Source organism: Nannobrachium achirus, assembly GCF_963921795.1.
Source record: "Nannobrachium achirus genome assembly, chromosome: 11".
Lineage (NCBI taxonomy): Eukaryota > Metazoa > Chordata > Actinopteri > Myctophiformes > Myctophidae > Nannobrachium > Nannobrachium achirus.
This window is the reverse complement of record NC_137820.1, coordinates 49532973-49552176: the sequence shown is the minus strand read 5'-3', so window position 1 is coordinate 49552176 and position 19204 is coordinate 49532973. Positions and strand designations below refer to the sequence as shown.

At 41.6% G+C, this 19204-nt stretch overlaps 1 protein-coding gene across 1 annotated transcript; it reads right to left on the bottom strand.

Annotated features, from left to right (window-relative positions):
• Positions 1-1122: 1122 nt before the first annotated feature.
• Positions 1123-10317, bottom strand: skic8 (SKI8 subunit of superkiller complex). The gene is made up of 11 exons (XM_080737494.1): positions 10229-10317; positions 9786-9828; positions 9550-9577; positions 8658-8763; positions 7664-7836; positions 4682-4830; positions 4127-4220; positions 2755-2848; positions 2040-2132; positions 1858-1936; positions 1123-1365 (listed from the first exon to the last, which is right to left on the bottom strand). Exons 2-11 carry the CDS (start codon positions 9795-9797, stop codon positions 1276-1278), a joined length of 918 nt encoding a protein of 305 aa, XP_080593620.1. The 5' UTR covers positions 9798-9828; positions 10229-10317; the 3' UTR covers positions 1123-1275.
• Between the last annotated feature and the right edge of the window lie 8887 nt (positions 10318-19204).

Sequence of the window (19204 nt, the reverse complement as noted above, 5' to 3'; positions counted from 1 at the left end):
AAAGTTGTCTTGAACACTGCCATTGTCAGACATCTGTGCATTTAATAGATAAGATTCCTGACCAGTGGTAAGAAGTGTAAAACAGGAATAAAGAAGAAAATAAGAGCCAAGAGCTAAAGAGTGAGCAGAGATGTAATTTCAGGGAAAACGGAAGAAACATGCAACACATGAGCATGTAAATCAGCTATTTGACATTCTATGCTTTTCTCCTTTTTTTTATGTTCACCTATATTGATATTTCCAAAATAAGGCTGTATAGAACGTGTCAAATGGCCGTGGATTGAACACACACTCAACACTGATCTAAAATCAGATTTAAAACACTGGAGGACCCCAAGACATATAGTGGTAAGAAATTAGCCTGGGAAAATCTCCAACACCCTGAGCTTTAAAGGACTCAGAAATAGGGTGCTCGGGTGGCGCAGTGGTAAGGTGCCTGCCCATCACCGCCAAGGTTATGGATTCAAATCCACCATGGTGTGTCCGAGCGGGGAAGGTGTTATCACTGCACATATTCCTAGGGAGCGTTGGGCGGAAGGAGTAGGGGGCTCGTCACGGCAGGTCAGGTGAGTCAGTAGGAAACAGCAGTAACAACACTGCTGTGTGAAGGAATTAATAGGCATGACTAAATTGGGGAGAAAAGGGGTAAAAAACACACACACAAAAAGCATCTAAATAAAATAACGCTACTATAAATGAATACTGCATGTACAAAATTTCTGACTGTAGTACTTGTGCTGGACCAGCAGAGGGAGTGCAAGATTACACTTGTCTTATATGTTCTGGTATTTAACTCAACCAACCGACAGAATGGAAAATCAGAAATGAGTGCAAGGTTCCTCACTCATCTATAATCCCCCAAGCTGACTAAAGAAAAACAAGAGATTTCGTTTTCAATAATGTATTAAAAGGATATGAAATCTGAGAATCAAGCCATCTCGTGGAAACTTTGCCAGCGTTATTCAGAACACCTTGAAAGTCATCTATCTGTATAGTTTATAATATTAAAAAATAATATATCGTTAATGTGTAACATTGACAACTATCTTAAGGGAGAAATGCATTTAAATACAAGAAATGCAAGAGAATGCAAAAGAATTACAAAAAAATGTTTATTTGACCACAGCAGGCCGTGCAAAGTCATTTACAATGTGTCCATCCAATGGACAATGTGTCCATTCCATCCTCAAACCAAACCTGAAGGAATCTACAGAGTTGTATGTTTGGGAAATGAGCTTCAGCGATCCCAGAGCTTTCCCTGTTGACCCAGCAGTATCACATGGGGCAGTCATAGATGTGTATGGCTCTGTCATCTCCAGCTGAGATGATCTTGGACCCCGTGTTGTTATATTTAACACTCCACACCTGGACACAGTGGACAGGGCAGGGGCAGAGGATGTGAATAGACTAGAGGAGGCACTACTGCTACTGATGATAATAATAATACATTCAGCATCTTTCACGTATCTCTAAGAGAGATACAAAGGTACAAATTAAAGCAAAAGCAATAATGTCTATCCTGCAAGCTTGATGCGAACACCTGAAAAACACTATAATGCTGTTCATCAGATTTATTTAGAAGAATATAATTTAGAAGAACAGGCTTGAGAGCAGGAATTAAAAAAGCTGATAAACTTCTGAATCTGAGGATTAAGGTGTGACGCTACAAGATTGAATAGGAAATTGGGAAGTTAACAACCGTTTTTTTTTCTTCTTTCATTCATACAACATTTTTTTTCCCCACACAAATGGTGGTTTCATTTCGGTTGTCCGAAAACAGCAGATCTCCTGTACATCTATTCTGGAGTGAACAGTGTTGTATGAAATCAGACCGTCCATGAAGTTTAAGTATCTCACCTGGTCCTGATGGTCGAAGAAAGTGTTGACACATGTTCTGGTACTGGCATCCCACACCTTAACACTCTTATCTGATGAACTGCGGAGAGGAAATGATAGGAGAGGAGGTTTTTAACATCATTATACGGCAGCGGCTGACATTATTATTATTATTATTGGTGTTGTGACCAGTTGGTTTGTACCTGGAGACAAAGTGAGTGTCATCCGGGGAGAAGGCAACGTTAAGAACCCAGGAGGCGTGGCCACTTAGCGTACCTGCCAGGTTGGCATGTTGCCTGCAACACACACGTTTATGTACAGTTACATTACTTGATGTTATGCATTACTTAAGGGGTTTTCAACGTTTTCAGGCCAAGGACCCCTTAGTTGAGAGAGAAAATGAAGCAAGGACCCCCACAGCATGTTAATAGATTTTTCTGGCTAAAGTTCTCTGAATATGGACGCTAGGGTTCAAGTGGTTAATATAAAAAAGAAAAAAGTTTCTATCACACAAAGATTTGGAGGACCCCCTGTAGTAACTCTGAGGACCCCCTAGGGTAGCCTAGTAAACTGACTCCTCCCATCTTGGAAGAGAGTGGTTTACGAGGCTACCCCTAGGGGTCCCAGGCCCCCTGTTGAAGACCTCTGCATTATTTTATCATCGTCAACAGTAATATTATGATAGCTAATGGTACTTTTACAATAAAAAATAATAACAGCTGGGGTCTTATATGGTTTTAATTGTGCTGAGAGGGTCTATATCACAGTTGAATGTATATTTATTTATTTATTTTATTTTACAGCACAAATACCCAACCTTTCTTAACCAAGATAAGGAACTTGCTCTAACAAATAATCCCTGACATTAAGATTTCTACTTTGGTCAGATCTTGTGATATGACAGTTAATTTAACTCACACATCATAGATCTTGATGTATCCATCGTCTGAGGCTGTGACGAGGAGCTGGGAGTCAGGAGAGAAGGTCAGAGACCTGATAGGCATAGCGTGACCTGTAGAAACACAGACAGAGTAGAAAGAAGGTCTGTCACCAGCCTTAATGATGGTTTTTCAACAGTTGTTTTAAATCAGAAAAATCCATGGGGTACTACTGATGCTCTTTTCTCAGCAACACATCACACTGCTACTCACATTCTATTACAACCACAGTGTTCTACTGCTGGCCATTTGGAGCTAACCAGTACAACCATAGTTTCCTGCTGTTCACTGGGAGCTGCAAAGTTCAACTACAGCCTTACTCAAGGGCACCACAATGGTAGGTGATATTTTCCCAGTTCAGCAGCCATTAACCGCCGCAGGTGGCCTAGGGGGTAAAGTTGCTGGCTTGTGACCAGACATGTCATTAGTTTGAATCCCTGGACTGGAAACGTGAGAAAATCTGTGTTTTGCTTTATACAGACCTTATTAGTCTGAACTTTGTTTTGAAATAATTTGTTGTGACCGAAGGTCGTAGTTTACCATGAGAAATGGCACAGCTTGTCTCTGTGTGTACACATGTTTACAGTCTATGGGTTTGTTCCCTTGACACGACACATCACTATGACATCACCTATGTAAAAGTCCATATATGGGTATTCCCCAGAATCCCTTTTATGCCCTTATATGAAGATCCCTGATGTCATCGAGATATATCACTGGCCAGATGGCCAAGACATGGCCCATATCTGTGTGGCTGATTCAGATAGGGATCTCCATGTAATGGGCATAAAATATGTTGTATGTTGTGATGTCATGGGAACCACTCTAACAAAATCCCTTTTATGCCCATATATGGAGATCCCTGATGTCATCAATATTAAGCCCATATCTAACAGGACTTCAAATGGGAATGCCCATATATGGAGGAAGACAGCCCATATCTGTCTTGCTGGTTCTGGGCATAAAAGGGATGTACTACATACAGTACATGGATCTCCATATATGGGTAACTGGTCCGATATACATCACTGGCCAGATGGCATGTCGCCCTGAGGCGTCCTACTAGTAATAATGAGTTTTGATGTTGTGAGCAGTGGCCTTTATATACTAGGTTACATTGTAACATGTAACCATTACTTAGATAGCAGGTTTGACCACAATATGCTACATATATTTATTTTGAAGCACAAACTCTACCCGTCTACTCCAATTCCTTGAGCACTTACTCAGTTGACCACGTCCTTTACTCCGACTGGCACTTTGCAAGTCACTCTGGATAAGAGCATCTGCTAAATGACTAAAGTGTCTTAATGTCTTCTACATTCCTCATTAACAAGGCTGGTTCTACATACCTTCCAGTGTGTGCAGAAGTTTCCCCGTGGCAATGTCAAAGATATTGATGATTCCATCGATGGCTCCACTGGCCAGATACTTCCCATCTGGACTCTGAAATACGACAGCAGCAAAACAACATACTCATTTACAGCACTGTTGATAAATGCTGTACCAAAAGTACCATCCTGTGGGGAAACTATATGTATTCAGATTATTTATGTGAGGTTCACAAACTGATCTTGTTGTTTTCCACAATCAATTACTCCAACCAATCTTCCTAGAAATGTCCATAAACCAGTTCACTCCATTATCATGATAGCACAGAGAGATAAGTTAATGTAAACCATTACGTTTAATTGACAAACAAATCACCTAACAAAGATCAGAACACAAATGAGAACACAGTAATTCAGCTGAAATTAGCCCGCCTGTGTATGACCATGTGTGTGATGGGGGAACGTGTTGTAATGGTGAAATGGTAATGATTTAAACGTATTGTTGTTATAATGATTAACTATTGCGATTTCTTAAGATGCTACAAGCACACAGGGAATGGAGTGATATTTCCTTACATAAGCGATACTGAGGATAAACTTTCCTCTGGTGTCTAGAGAGTACTCCTTCTTGCCACTCTCCACTCCAAAGATGTTAACCTTCCCATGATGGCTGCCAGTAGCGATGTACTTCGAGTCTGGAGAGAAGGCGACTGACCACGCATCAACTGGAAGACACAGCAGAAACAACGAGAGGCATAAATATAACAATTGTATAAATATGATCTAAAGGTGGCAGTGGTTCAAGGGTGGTTCAAGGGGTAAAGGGGGTAAAGCAGGCACTAGGGAAACGTAAGGTTCCCTGTTCGATAAATGGTAAATGGTGCATTTATATAGCGCTTTTATCCAAAGCGCTTTACAGAGATTGTGCATTACATTCACCCATTCATACACCGGTGGCGGAGGAAACCATGCAAGGCACCAACCTACTCACCGGGAGCAATGTGGGGTTCAGAGTCTTGCCCAAGGACCCTTCGACATTAACTCAGGAGGAGCCCGGATTCGAACTGGGAACCCTTCGGGAACCCTTCGTGCTCTAATAACGGTTTCTCTACCCCTGAGCTATGCCGCCCCACCAGGGTTAGTATTGAAGTGTCCTTGAGCAAGACCCTTAAACCCCAACTGCTCCGGGTGAGCAGGTTAGTGCCTTGCATGGTTTCCTCTGCCATCGGGTGTGCGAATTTAGTGCACATTGTAAAGTGCTTTGGATAAAAGGCGCTAATGTACCATTTACCATTTAGAATAGTTTTCTGGGCCAACCAGTCCAGTTTGTGTAAGAGCAGATTTATTTTAGCTTCAGAACAAAGGTTCCCGCTCTACAACCCTCACGTGTTCCATCACGGCTCAATATTTAAAAAATATAGATATATATATATTTCAGAAAATATTCTGAATTTATTTGGGGGAAAATGGAATGGAAACTGTATAAAAAAAGAAAAAGAAAAGAAGTAAAGGATAAGGTAGATTTACTTTAGATCCATTAAAAGAAGTCTGAGTAGGGGAGAGTGTAAGGGAGGTAAATACAAGTGGAATCAGATCTAAGGTCAGCTGGAGGTTAAGTGCATGTCCATAGAGACTATGCCATCAACAGACTTGCATCTTTATCCACTTTTGGACAGGGAAAGCACTTGAAGACAAATAGATGGATAAAGTGTTCAGCTCTCCATGGAACAGTGCACAATGCTACACACGATGAAGGGTAAGCGCTGTGAGGTTTAATTCCAGTTCATGACCTATAGAATGTGTCAACAGCCCTGCCACGTTTTTATCCCAGCATATTGGATTCAATGACGCCGATATCCACAGTGCTGGAGGATGGCGAGCGACACTTCACACACAAGCTTCTCTCTAATCTTTCCCTTATGTTGTCTGTCTTCATGTCCTCTTCCAAACTAGGGATGGGACGATATGAAAAAGTCATATCACGATTATTGTGACCAAAGAAATCGCAACTTATTTATCCTGGGGCGGAACATTTGCCAAAAACATGAAAGCATCAGAAATAAATGAAAAGACAAAAAAACATTGTAAGAGGAGATTCCCACACATCTATTATCCATTGTATAACTAGAGGAGATGTGAGTGACACTGCCCTGACTACCTGAACTATCACTGCTACCAGGATGAACCAGGCAGCAGGTGGTGGGTGTAACAGCCTGTGACTAATGGAAGGTGACATGGCATTTAGCTGCCAGCAGGGCAGGGTCCATGGCACATCATGTCACACATCTCTGGGGAGGCAGAGGACCTTTCCTTTAGTGCAGTGGTTCTCAAACTTGGGGTCTGGACCCCAAGTGGAGTCCCCAAATTATTTTGTGGGGTCCCCAGATGATTAGCTTAATGTCATTTCCCCCCTCCCCCCCCCCACTTAATGGTAAACAAACCAACACAAAGTATAAGTGTATACAGGGTATCTGCACATTTTTAAAGTGACTATTTAAGGACTTTCAAGGCCGTTTCAATACCAAACAGGCCAAACTGTCAAATATTAAGTAAGCAAGAGGTGAACATTGTGAAAATAGCAGATCTACATGCTCACAACGCGAGGCGGCGTGAGCATGTAAAGCGGCTATAGATCGTCTATATATTTATCTGTGGAACCGAGTCACATTAAATGTAATACCTACAATTCCAAGTGCTTGTCAGGGTGGGGTCCCCCGTTCATACATGTTTATTTTGGGGGTCACAGCCTAAAAAGGTTTGCGAACCCCTGCTAGCGAATCCAAAGGTATGTGGTCCTTTTATCCACAGATATACCATATACGCGTACTGGCTGCTGCTGCTCATTGGAGCGATGCACCAACAGGGCTGCCATATTAACCCATTAAGGCCTGAGCCGATTCTACAAATGTCTTCTAAAACAGTTTTCTGAAAAATGTATTGCTACATCAGTGGTGCTCAAACCATGTGAAGGACCCCCAAACGTATATGTATTTGACTAAGGAACCCCATCTGAAAATGTTTTGTTCCAGGGACCCCCCCAGAAGAGAGCAAAAAAGAAAGAAACAAAACTATCAAGATTCTTTGTACAAACTCGCAGTGCACAACGCAGTGACACCACTGTTCTAAATCCAAAAGGTTTTCCGAAAAAAGTACGTTACTTATATAGCTAAAATCTAAAATTATACAGACGCAAGAGGGTCCAGCAGTGCCTCCTAACGCATGCATGTCTACTGAAGCAGCAACCAATGTTTTTAGTGGTTTGGTTTGTTACAAATGTTAGACATTTAATTACTGATTAAAAAAATTAAAATGAAAACATTGCCATGAAGTGTTTTATTTGTTCAGTAAGTGTTCTCCCCTATCTCTCCAGTTCTTTAGTCAGGATACCATTATTAGTCAATCAGGAGAGAGAACCCCACAACGATAATTTATTGGCTTAAATTTCACAGCGTGCCAGTTACAATTTGTCTGCCGATTATGTTTTTGTTTAATTTCATCCTGTATGAGTTCTCTCTCTCTCTCTGTCTCTCTCTCTCTCTGTCCCTCTCACTCACTCACCCGGGCCTGCGTCCATGGATTTGATCTGTTTTCCTGACTCCAGGTCCCAGAGGCGGATATGAGAGTCCAGAGAGCTGGAGGCAGCCAGGGCTCCGTTGTGGCTGATGTCCACAGACACCACGCCCAGCTGGTGTCCCTCCAGAGTCCACTGGAGCTCCAGTTTCTCATCACACCTGCAGGGGCACATGTGCTCAGTCTCAATAATGCTCAATAATGTAACTTCAAGGGAACAGGGTGCGCAATTGTTCAGTTATTTAGCTACTTCCTGTGGTCCTATGTGAAAAGGCTGTTTAGAAAGAAAATACAAAAAAAAGTTAGAAAGAGTTTTGGGTGCCTGCTGCAAATCGTGGTGACTTTCAGAAATTGTAATCCCTTTTGGTAACTTTTTGAATTGGTGTTCAGAGCATCTGAGGTTCACATTGTACAGTGAGTGAAACCATAATATAAAGATCAACTATGTTTACTCTTGGATTACATGAATAGTTAACATAATAACAGACTTATATACAGGCATGTGTCTTGCAACACCCACTGTAAGCTCTTGTTGTAGAAACATGGAGTGAATGAAAAGTAAATATTATAAGGGACAAGGTTGGTTATGGTTACAAAGATGAGAAAATAGATGCCACTGGTTAAGTAAATACACAACCTACTGCAGAACATTTTTAAGGTGCAAAGGGAAGAAAAACTCAAAATATATATAATAATCATGTACTGAATTGAACATCACTATATGAATGGTGAATTGTGATTGGTCATACTTTGCTAATTTTAGACTTTACCTCTGTTACACTATATGAATGGTGAATTGTGATTGGTCATACTTTGCTAATTTTAGACTTTACCTCTGTTACACTATATGAATGGTGAATTGTGATTGGTCATACTTTGCTCATTTTAGACTTTACCTCTGTTAACAAATTCCAGAGAGATTCTTGTTAATTCCGTGCACTGATATAAAGACGAGTTGTACGGTCTATCTAATCAGACGTACCATTTCCAGACTTTGACCATGTCGTCTAGTGAACCGGTGACGATGGTTTCTGAGCCATCAGCTTCGCTCTTACCCCACGCTGCCGTCCAGATGGCATCATCGTGAGCTGTGTAACACATACACATACACATGTTAACCACTTAAACCATGTTTGTTCTACGATAAAAAGGCGGAAATAGCTACAAACAGTGAAAATAGAAATAGCCAATCTACATTGTGACGTGTTGTGAGCTTGTAGGCTATTTTCACTAAATGTTTGCTTCATTTGGCAAAACGTTCACCTATTGTACGTTAACCTATGCCCAGAATAGGAACGCTATGTATATATATAGGGGAATGGGGTTCATTTCATAGGTTTAAAAGAGATCAAAGCGGGGTGTGCCAGTAGCTGACTTGATAAGAAGTTGCTCAGCTCAAATGTGCTTCTATAAACGCTCAATATCTCTGCGTGCATGACTGCGAGGGAGTGAGACCGAGACCCCCATGCATGGCATCGTTGTTAACTGGCATTGGGCTAGTTCTTCATAACTTATGCTGTCCTGTACAGTTTCATACTGTAGAACTGCAGTACAGACAGTAATGCCCTATTTAGTTTTAAGTTTTGGTATTATTCAGTCCTGCGGGGCCCCTTGCCCAGAGAGAATGGGAGCACTTTATTGCCGCGGAGATCAGTCAGCTAACCACGAGCAGTCTCTTCAGATCTATGGCTGTGTATTTGGAACCAATGTTAGTAAATCACAGACATTCTAGCATCTTGTACCTAACCTCAATGATATTGGATTATCTCAGCAGCGTGTCACCACTAAAACACAACTTGCATTGTAGTAGAAAGTGTTTATTTGATTACATAAACACTATAAATATATGTTGATAAATATGAATAGGTACTCACCATGTTCTTGCTTGAACAGAATGCTGTACTGAAATGACAAAAGTGCAATAACACCGTTAGAGGTTTATTAAGTACTTGCTATACCAAGTAGCCTGAATATTTGAATGAGCCATTTAAAAAAGGTCAGTTGAATCCCCAAATTCCAATGTGTTTATTTGAAATGGACATAATATGGTTTACAAGCCCCATAATGACTGTGTAATATCACAGTCATTCTAGGGCTAACAGTTGTTTACCTGAGTGCTCATTGTTGATCCTGAAAGTTGCTACTTCTATAACCTAATAAATAAATAAAATCATGTGTTATCCAGAATAGGTTTCAATGACAGTGACACACAATTTCATTTAGCTTTGCATTCCACAAATGAATGAAAATTAATGTAGTTACCAGAGTTACCATTACACTATATTATTTCAGAAACTAATACAACTAAAAACATATTTGGTTGGGATGTTCTGGTTCAGAATAACGACCCACAACAATAAATAAATAACTCAGAAAGTGTTCAAGTAAACACAAACAGCAGCATTAGCATGCGAGTGCTCCCAGCTGCAGTTCGTTTTCAAGCGTCACACAGTAAATAAAACACAATAAACCGTTCCCATCTGAATATCCGAGGCTATTTATAATGACAGGCTGCGGATAACAGGTAGATTTAATACACAAGGTATTACTTACATGTAAATAATCCTCGTAAAATGTATGAATAAATACAGTGTAATGTGTGCGTTTACATCGGAGCCGCCATGACAACTGCAAGCTACTTCCGCTTTAGAGATGGGACGTTCGTGAACGAATCGAGTCTTTTGAACGGCTCTTTGAAATGAACGACATTCCTTTCTAAAGTATAACTAAAATGAGCCAGTCTATTGAACGGCTCTTTGAAATGAACGGATCCCAGAGATCGGGCTCACTTGAAAGAGCCATAAATCCCATTCTTGCTCGATATGCGTCTTGCTCTTATTAGCCGGGCAGATAACAGAAATAATCGTTCACTTGCGGATACAAGCACCAAAATTGGCACACATACTCCTTAGGGATTGCTCTTTTCATAAAACCATCTGGCCAAATCAAATTTCAAGATGGCGGCCATTTTTCAAGATGGCCGCCATAAAATACCATAGACCTGTCCTATTTGAATGATCTTGGTGTCAAATCATACATTTTTCACTATGTAGAATCCAAATTTGGACCCATGGACTTACTCACTGGCTTCCTTGTACCATATATCAGTCCCGGAATCCTAATATTCTGCTAAATTAGAGGTTTGTGTTATGTCTGACTCGGATAAAATGGGTGGTAGTGTATATCTTAGTATTGTTAGAGGTTTATAGTGTGTATGTGTGTGTGTGTGTGTGTGTGTGTGTGTGTGTGTGTGTGTGTGTGTGTGTGTGTGTGTGTGTGTGTGTGTGGGGGGGGGGGGGTAATGTAGTAATGTAGTAACTCAACAGAGCGGATTTCAATGCACAGCGGCTGACACGGCTAAAATGCATGGTAGATATAATAGCGCCGTGGGATCACTCTTTGTCTAGTCTCTATTCTTCGACCTTTTCGACTTGGGTAACCCTGCCAGGAGTACAGGAGTACAAGACTCCTGCCGACATAGCTCTGGGGGTCATGGAGACACGCAAACTGCCTCACCACGATAAGGTGATGATCCCGTCGAGGCAGGAGGTAGTTTTTTTTTTGTCTTTTCTTTTTTTTTTTTTTTTTCTAGGGCCTAGGCAGTATAGTACAATAGTATAGTAGGCCTATACTACAACGCTTCTAAACCTCGCACCTGCAGCTGCACAGTGCCGTGCAGGTCAGACCAAAGTGGTAGCATTTGCATCGACTGCAGCATTCCAACTTGCATCCACACTTGGTCAGCTGCTGGCAACTCTCTGCAATGGGTGGGAGCTCAGTCCAATCAATCTGCCACAGATCTCCTTTCTTGGTCCAGCCCCAGTTGTCAGGAGTCTGCATTTCTGGTTGACATACTGTTGACTGACTCCAGATGCAGGCCGCTTGATAGGAAGCGCGCTTCACATGTTGCTTCAGTGCTGCTTGCGTTGGAGGAATGGCTTCGTATGGCCTCTGCTTCCGAGCAAACAAGTCCAACCTCGCATCATTGACACCTTCAGCTGTGCTGGATCGGTCGTACATCATGACCACAAACTTCTCCAAGGTTTTCAGGTCTTCATCATCCACTACAGGTGGGTAATGGCTGAGTTTGCTGAAGACACCAGAAGCCTCATCACAAACATTCCATCATTCAGCCAGTGAAGGCATGGAAGAAGAGCATCCCTTTGCTCTTTTCTGCAAGAGTGCAACACAGGTCATGAACAGAATCCACTTTAAGTTCTGTCTTTGGCCAAAGGCAACCCACTGCCCAGCCCTGAGGCTCATAGGGCAGGAGTCTATGTCCTGTTTCTGTGAGGCTGCTTGATGTACATTAAGTACCCCTAGTGGACATGATAATAGTTTGTCACAGGGACATACCCCAATCCAGCCTTTGATGCTGAGGTCATAGATTCAAGATGTATGACAAGGTCCATATATGGAGTTCCCTGATGTCTTCAATATTAAGCCCATATCTAACAGGACTTCATATGGGAATGCCCATATATGGAGGACACATTGGCCACATACCACACTAACAGAATCCATATATGGCCAAGACAGATGGCCAAGACAGCCCATATCTGTGTGACTGGTTCTACAGACAGGGATCTCCATGTATGGGCATAAAAGGGTATGTTGTCAGTTGTCATGGACATCATAGTACTTTCACATAACAAATAACTGAGTAAGCATGTTTGGGCTCTCACAGCATATCTCCATATACAGTACATGGACCTCCATATATGGGTACCAGGGGGTCTCCATATATGGGTAAACAGCCGTTTGGATGGCCCCCTGTAGTAACGCTGAGGACACCTGGGGGTCCCGGACCCTGTGGAAGACCCCTGGTATTAGCTACAGAGCCCAGGTACAGGTACAAAAGCTTTTATGCTTCAAGTATGATCTAATTGTTCTGGAGCAGGAGCAGAGCAAGGACTGTACTGAGATAGGCTCAGGGGTCATTCCGGGGGTCCCAGGTGAGGAGAGACCCCCACCAAAAGTCATAAAGGTTATTCTGGCTGCTTCAAAAGTGCAATATATGAACTTAGAATGTTTTAAAACCTTCAAAACAACTCTAATATTATGAGAATTGGACATTAACTGACTGACATACTGTTCTGCGAGGTCCTAACATAGATGACCCCCCAGAAAGGGGGCTGGGGTCAGGAAAATCTGAGACCCATCATTTTCTGACAGTTTGGTCCCTATAAATGCCAAAGCAGTAAAAAAATACATTTTAGCAAAGAAATCCTTAGAAGTACACTTCTTATCACACTAGGTAGTAACTCCGAGGACCCCCAGGGGTCCCGAAGCCCCTGTGGAAGACCCCTGGTATTTGTTACTACTTTTTTTTTGTTTTCAGAAAAAAAGTTTATGCTTCAATTATGATCTAATATGACATTGTTCTGGAGCAGGAGCAGAGCGAGTACTGAGATAGGCTCAGGGGTCCATCTGGGGGGGTCCCAGGTGAGGAAAGACCCCAACCAAAAGTCAGAAAGCTTATTCTGGCTGCTTCAAAAGTGTAATAAATGAACTCAGAATGTTTTAAAACCTACAAAACAACCCTAATATTAAGAAAATTGGACATTAACTGGCTGGCGTACTGTTCTGGCATGCAGGTCCCAAACTAGATGACCCCCAGAAAGGGGGTGGGGGTCCGGAAAAGTTGACACCCATCATTTTCTCATAGTTTGGACTCTATAGAACCAGGATCTGCAAAAAGATCAATTTTAGCACAAAAATCCTACGGGAGCTGTTTTTTGGACGCATCGCACCACACTATTAGCAGAATATTAAGATTCCGGGACTGATATATGGTACAAGGAAGCCATTGAGTAAGTCCATGGGTCCAAATTTGGATTCTACATAGTGATAAATGTATGATTTGACACCAAAATTATTCAAATAGGACAAGTCTATGGGATTTTATTGCGGAATGCAAGATTACTGTATATTCAATGGCGGCCATCATGAAAATTGGCCGCCATCTTGATTTTTTTTTTGGCCAGATGGTTTTCTGAAAAGAGCAATGCCTAAGGAGTATGTGTGCCAATTTTGGTGCTTGTATCCGCAAGTGAACGATTCACCTGTAATATGCACTTTATCTGCCTCGCTATATTATTATAGCTCTATGGTCTTGCTTAGATAGATCTAGGTGCATTACGTGCATTACCGCCAACTACTGGATTTACCGTGAATTACTTTAATTCAAATTAATTGAAATTAAAACTGCAGCGCATAACATTTTTAGAGAATAAAAAGTTAATGTCTCGCCAATCATTAGATTCTAATCTACAAAATCAGTTACAAGAATTAAGCACCATTCCCACTGGGCACGATAACTATAAAGATAAGATAACTATTTAGTTATAGTTCAGTGTGAATGGCCCTTTATGGAAGTGTCTAACATGGAGTTTGAATAAGGAGGCTGAGAATCAAATGAATATCAAAATGATGTAAATATTGAACTAAGCAACTTAAAAACTGTCTACATAGTACTAGGCACTCAAAAGTAGATGAGAAAATGACACCAGAAGTGTTATAAATCAATGTTTTTGATTCATCCCTTTAATTAAGTGTGGTAGGCTACACGTTCATGACACTAGTCAACAGAAACCTCCAAGTCATGGTAGTGATGGATGCTTCACAAAGGCTGCCAAAGGTTAAATTGCATCCTGGTTACCTATAGCTCGCCATTCTCTTGGTCGAGTCAGCGAAATTGGGACCTCTGCTTTCCCTGGCCCATGCATTCTTGGGCCGCAGGGCAAGCAAATTCTTTGGAGTGCCCATACCAGAACAGGGGCAAGCAGAGCTGTCAATCTCGCTGAGTCCTGCACTGCAGTTTTGGTCCAAACCCACTTGGAAGAGAACTACGGACCCCGGTGGGCCTCATGATTGGGCCAGTGAACTGGAACTAAAGTGGGGAAAGCCATTTCTGAATGGGTAGAGAAGCCATATCAGAAAGTCCCCGATTTGCCCCCCGTCCCGGTCTATGTGTCTAAGTGTCAATGAGAAAGACAGTCCGTGTTTTGATTGATTGAATACTTTATCAATCAGAAATGTAAACAGCACGGGTACAGTAAGGCATTTAGGTAAAAAAGGATAACACAAAAAAAGTACTGGTACTTGTTTCCAATGTCAACGAAAGGAAAAAGGATGAACAACACTGACTGACACCTCTTTTCGATTGGAAATAAAATGTACCTCCCCTTGTGGTGTTCTGAGAGATGTTTTTTCAGGGCAGTGTTGAAAGAAACCAGCGATTCTCCTTTAATGGATGATGGTCAGTCCACATTGTGGTGGTAGAAAATGCCAATTTTCCCATGTTTGTTCTGAATTTGGGTGAACCGGGCCGTGGTTGCTCCCTCTGGTGTTGTGGCTCTGGGTGTCACTCAATTACATTGATATTTACTTAAGCCTGTTTTCCACCCTGAGTCATAACAAACTAGCAAAGTGTGTTGGAATTAGGTGGGTCATGGGCTTAAGGCCAAGTAGTAGTCGAATCAGTCTAACTGCTCCCTGGGCGCTGTATTTATTGGATGGGTAAATACAGAATGTGCAATTGTACTGTGACAAAAAATACCCTTCATTGGTCTAATAGCTTCACATATCTTGGATATTGAGCCATCACATTTGTATAAAACCAAAGTAGGCCTACTATTAGGCTATAGATACCCTGCCTGGTTAATGCTTCATGTGGTCTGTAAGGTCTTGATGGTCCAGATGTCGTGCCTGGTCTGAGTGGTCTCTGTGAATGTCAGGTCGTTTCATATTAATTGCGGTCAGAGAGAGCAGCTTTCCCCTCTTCCTTTGTGTCTGTCTGTTCTGTTTTTGTACTCTAGTCTATACTACTGGTAGCTAGCCAAACATGGCAGCGTGGTCCATGCACCCCATCAACCTCTTCTACGCACTTAGACAATCTTGGAGCCAAATCATTGCAACAATGTTTGAGCAGTCCAAGCTCGGAGGCAATTAGTTGGAAAATTAGAATGATATACTTTCCTCTTTTAAAATGTTCTTATGACAAAAGAATGTCAACCCTCTTTGCTGGAGAAATGTAGTTTTATACAGTAATTGTTGATTACTCACACATCTGTGACTGCCTGCAAATACTATTGATGTCTCCAGGAATACTTATCGCACTGACATCCCATGGGAGTATAGTCTGGGTCTGTGTTGGGATGCACACTCCGGCTCAAATAATCATTCATCCATCGTAATCAATTGTCTCATCTACTGTACGTACCGGTATATGCTCAAAAGCTGATGAATAATCTGATACTTGAACCCACGACAGTCTGTCAGGCATCGGGGCCTATGTGGTACTATACGCCTGGACCGGTAGGCCAGCGGGCACCCCCAACTAGCATCTATCTAAATAGTCAACAAATATTAACCATGGCAGATAACAATGGAATCAATAGAAGGATTAGTACTATAATAGTATGTACACATTGATTGATTGAAGACTTTATTAGAAGGTTGCATAGGAAAAGGTACAGTTTCATGACAGTATACAGTTGACTGGTACATGGTCAACTAAAAGGAGATCCTAGTAAGCTTTACACACAGGAAACTTTATGTATCTCATATAACATTGAAAGACAGACGGATAGAACACAATACTATGCATAGTATATCATCAATGACAAAAATAACAAAAATAAGTAGTTATAAAGAAGAAAGAAATAAGAGAAAAGGAAAAGAAATATTTACAGTGGAAAAGGGGAGGTAAGAATGGGCTTAGTCTATTACAGGTTTACGAGTAGCAGCCGCCTGTAGGTGACTTTTAAGACAGATTTTTAAGGAAGTTAGGGATTTACACTCCTTTAAGGCTTACGGTAGGGTGTTTATGTTAGTGGTATATCAGGAGAACGAATTTGAACCTTTTTTAGAGTCAAATCTGGGTTGAACGTGGTTTGTGGAGGTGCCTCTGGTGTTGTAATTGTGGACATCCTTTACGTTTAGGAAGTATTTTGTCAGGTACATGGGTATCTTGGCAGTGTAGTGTATCTTGTACACCAGGCCCATTGCAAGATGCTGTACTCTGTCAGCTACCATGAGCCACCCCACGCTTATAAAGAGATAAGCGGTAAGGTGGGCCCGAGAAGGAAGGCCAAGCAGGACCCTAATCAGTTTGTTTTAGGATGTTTGGAGATTTTACTTTAAGGCAATTGGGGCATCGCGATACCATACGAGGTCGAGGACTCCATAGTCAAGGAGGGGCAGAATCAGTGCACCTCCTAGAGTCTTCCGTGTATTGCTATTGACCAGCGGGGCGAGTGATTTTGTGAGTTTGTAAGATGACTTCTTGAAATACAACAGAAGTTGTTAGAACACTTGTTATTTTCTCAAGTGTTTGCTTGGGTTGTTTCTTCTGTCTCTCTGTCTCTGTCTGTCTGTCTGTCTGTCTGTCTGTCTGTCTGTCTGTCTCTTTCTCTCTCTCTCTCTCTCTCTCTCTCTCTCTCTCTCTCTCTCTCTCTCTCTCTCTCTCTCTCTCTCTCGGTCCCTGATTCTTTTCACGTTCACTCCCTTCACTAGTCATCATAATGATGTCCTCTTCAGACTAATGACCCATAATGGTCCATTGGGGAAATGCAGGCAGTGTAAGCAGCTGGCACAGTGCATTAGCTGAAGTATGTTGAAAGTACAGGCACAGCTTCTGTTTTAACTGGCTGCAATGCAACTTAAGACAATTTTCCTTGGGCAAAATTCAAAGTTATTTTCAACTCTCTCTGTTTTTCTGTCTGTCTGGTATTTGGTCACTTCATCAACATCACTCTACACCTCTCTCTATAAGTAGGCTAATAAAGGCATTTTTTATTACCATCTTTGTAAACATATAGTGCAAAGATTAGTGGTGATTTATTGGAGAAGTAGGTCTGTTCAATATCTATACGCCATTGTTCTTGGTGGTTGTGTTTTGAAACATTTGGAAGCAAATCTTATTTTCTCATGTATTACACTCATGTCATGTCATGTCATGTCATGTCATGTCATGTAGTCATGTCATGTCATGTCATGTCATGTCATGTCATGTCGTCATGTCATGTGAGTGATCTCATCTCATCTCCTCTCCTCTCCTCTCCTCTCCTCTCCTCTCCTCTCCTCTCCTCTCCTCTCCTCTCCTCTCCTCTCCTCTCCTCTCCTCTCCTCTCCTCTCCTCTCCTCTCCTCTCCTCTCCTCTCCTCTCCTCTCCTCAGTGGGTCTGAGTTTCAGCATGACAGGCCAGAAAATGCCTTTGAACCTTGAGAATCCGTGTCAAACCATGTGAATCCTCAGACAGTTTCAGTTGGCTGTGCCTTGCACTGGGCTTATAGCCTGGCTTAGTGAACTGCTTGGCAAGGATCAGAACTTTTGCTCTGATCTCTCACTCCCAGTCAGAATCAAAGCCAACCTCTGAGGACTGGTGTGGTATATGGTATTATTTATTAATGTTAGATAGTTCTTGAGAAGAAAGAAAATTGATTAAGAGTCTCTCAGTCTTGTCAACAAGATGAAGAGGAACCACAATAGAGTCAGATATCTCTCTCTCTCTCTCTCTCTCTCTTTCTCTGTCTCTCTCGCTTTCTGTCTCTGTTTCTATTGATTGATTGATTGAAGACTTTATTAGAAGTTTGCATAGGAAAAGGTACAGTTTAATGACGATATAGTTCACTGGTACAAGGTCACCTAAAAGGAGATCCTAGAAAAGCACTTGGCTTATTTACTCACGAAACCATTGAAGTATCTCATATAACATTGAATGACAGACGGATAGAACACAGTACAGTAGATATAGTCAGAAAAAAAAATATATACAGTAGGTAAATACAAAGAAGGGTCAGGGTTTGTATTTACCAGTTGCGAACGGCTGCCGCCTGCAAGTGGTTTTTCAGGGCGATTTTATCACTCTCTTTCTGTCATGTCTCTCTCTCCCGTTGTTACACTGGCGTCTGTGGATTCTGAATGGAATTAGGGACAGAAGTTGTATTTACAACCACAAAGTAAGCAGGCTAAGTGCTTAACCACATGAACTCTAGCATTGCTATTCAGGGCATGTCATAATAATATGTGTACATTCAGGGAAAATAGCATATCTACAAGCTGAAACCTAAATGTCTGCTGAGGAAAATACACTAACGGACGACTTCCCTGTTCTTCAAGGCAATAGTTGTGATTTAATGTGGGACATAAGCATTTTGGTATACTGTAGCTCTCTCTTCTTCACTCTCTTCTCAAAATCTTAAATATAAGAAAACTGAAACTGAAAATGAATAAATAAAACTGTAGGCTACATCTGTATACAACTTGTAGAGCAACTCCTAGAGAACTTCTATAATTGCTACACAACACAGCAGTGTCTTGCCCCAGGGCACACATGAAATCATTTTATGTGTTTTGGTCGTGGTTGGCTACAAAACAAAAGACAAAGGAAAACAGTGACCAAGTAAATGAACCCCATAAACACACAACATAATATCGCAGATACGCAATTTACATACACGTTCGTCCTCATGAGTTGTCCTGCTTCAGGGGTAAACAAGAAGACATCTCAATGAGCCTACAACT